The sequence below is a fragment of the Contarinia nasturtii genome, unplaced genomic scaffold (assembly GCF_009176525.2).
Source record: "Contarinia nasturtii isolate CC-2019 unplaced genomic scaffold, AAFC_CNas_1.1 Cnas_scaffold_4471, whole genome shotgun sequence".
In the NCBI taxonomy this organism is placed as follows: Eukaryota; Metazoa; Arthropoda; class Insecta; order Diptera; family Cecidomyiidae; genus Contarinia; species Contarinia nasturtii.
In genome coordinates this window covers 1-1,013 of record NW_022201762.1, presented here as the reverse complement: position 1 = coordinate 1,013, position 1,013 = coordinate 1, and the positions used below count along the sequence as shown (strand labels likewise).

Below are 1,013 nucleotides of genomic sequence, written 5' to 3'. Positions count from 1 at the left end.
CACCTTCACAGAAGCAACCATAAACATGCACCTTTTTCGGATTCTTTTCCGTGCGAACGACCACTCTCTTTTCGGCTCTAGACTAGGCATGGGTAGTGCTATTCACCAGCCAAAAGAATGACTGTGTATACAGGGTGGGCCAGAATAAGTGTTCACCGTTATGTTCACCCTTTGGTTCACCGATATGTTTATTCATGTTTGTGCAATCCACTGTGACGATGCACAGTATTGCGCAGTTCTTGTTTACTTTACAATAGCAATGGATGTGAAACGTCAACTAGTTTTGAATTTGCACAAAAAAGGTTTGCGACAAGTTGATATTTTTCGGAAGCTTCAGAGCGAAAATATCAATTTGAGATTTATTCAGCGCACCATAAAACGATACAAGGAACATGAGACAGTCGATGTGAAGCGAAAACTGGGCAGAAAAAAATCCGTTAGAACAAAAGATCTGGTCAAAAAGGTACGAGACAAAATTCGTCGAAATAACAAAAGAAGCGCTAGAATCTTGGCTCGTGAGCACAATATCAGTCGATCTTCAATGCGACGAGTGTTGAAAGAAGATTTGGGAGTTAAACCATTTAAAAAAACACGAAAACACGGCTTGACAATCAAAAATAAGCAAGATAGAAAGCAAAAATGCAAAGAACTGCTACGCCGGCGCGCAACCTCAAACATTGTTTTTTTCAGACGAAAAGTTGTTTCTTTTGCAGCCAAGTCTCATGCGCAAAATGATCGCGTGTATGCAGCGTCAATTAAGGACATTCCTGAAGATGATTTAGTCGTTGAACGATTTCAAAATGTGTCGAGTGTTATGGTTTGGGCCGCCGTTTTTGCCGGCCACAAATTTCCCCTTGTTTTCGTTGAAAAAGGCGTTAAAATTAACGCAGCTGTGTATGAAGAAGAAATATTGCGCAAAAACTTGTTGCCACATGCCGAAGCTGTGTATGAAGAAGAAATATTGCGCAAAAACTTGTTGCCACATGCCAAAGCTGTGTTTGGTGATGAACCGT

General features: G+C 40.9%; 1 protein-coding gene across 1 annotated transcript; it reads left to right on the top strand.

The window, feature by feature from the left end:
• Positions 1 to 259: 259 nt before the first annotated feature.
• Positions 260 to 1,001, top strand: LOC116351025 (the record flags this gene model as incomplete). The annotated part of the gene is made up of 1 exon (XM_031783053.1): positions 260 to 1,001. A coding segment is annotated over exon 1 (742 nt), but the record flags the coding sequence as incomplete, so codon positions are not given.
• Between the last annotated feature and the right edge of the window lie 12 nt (positions 1,002 to 1,013).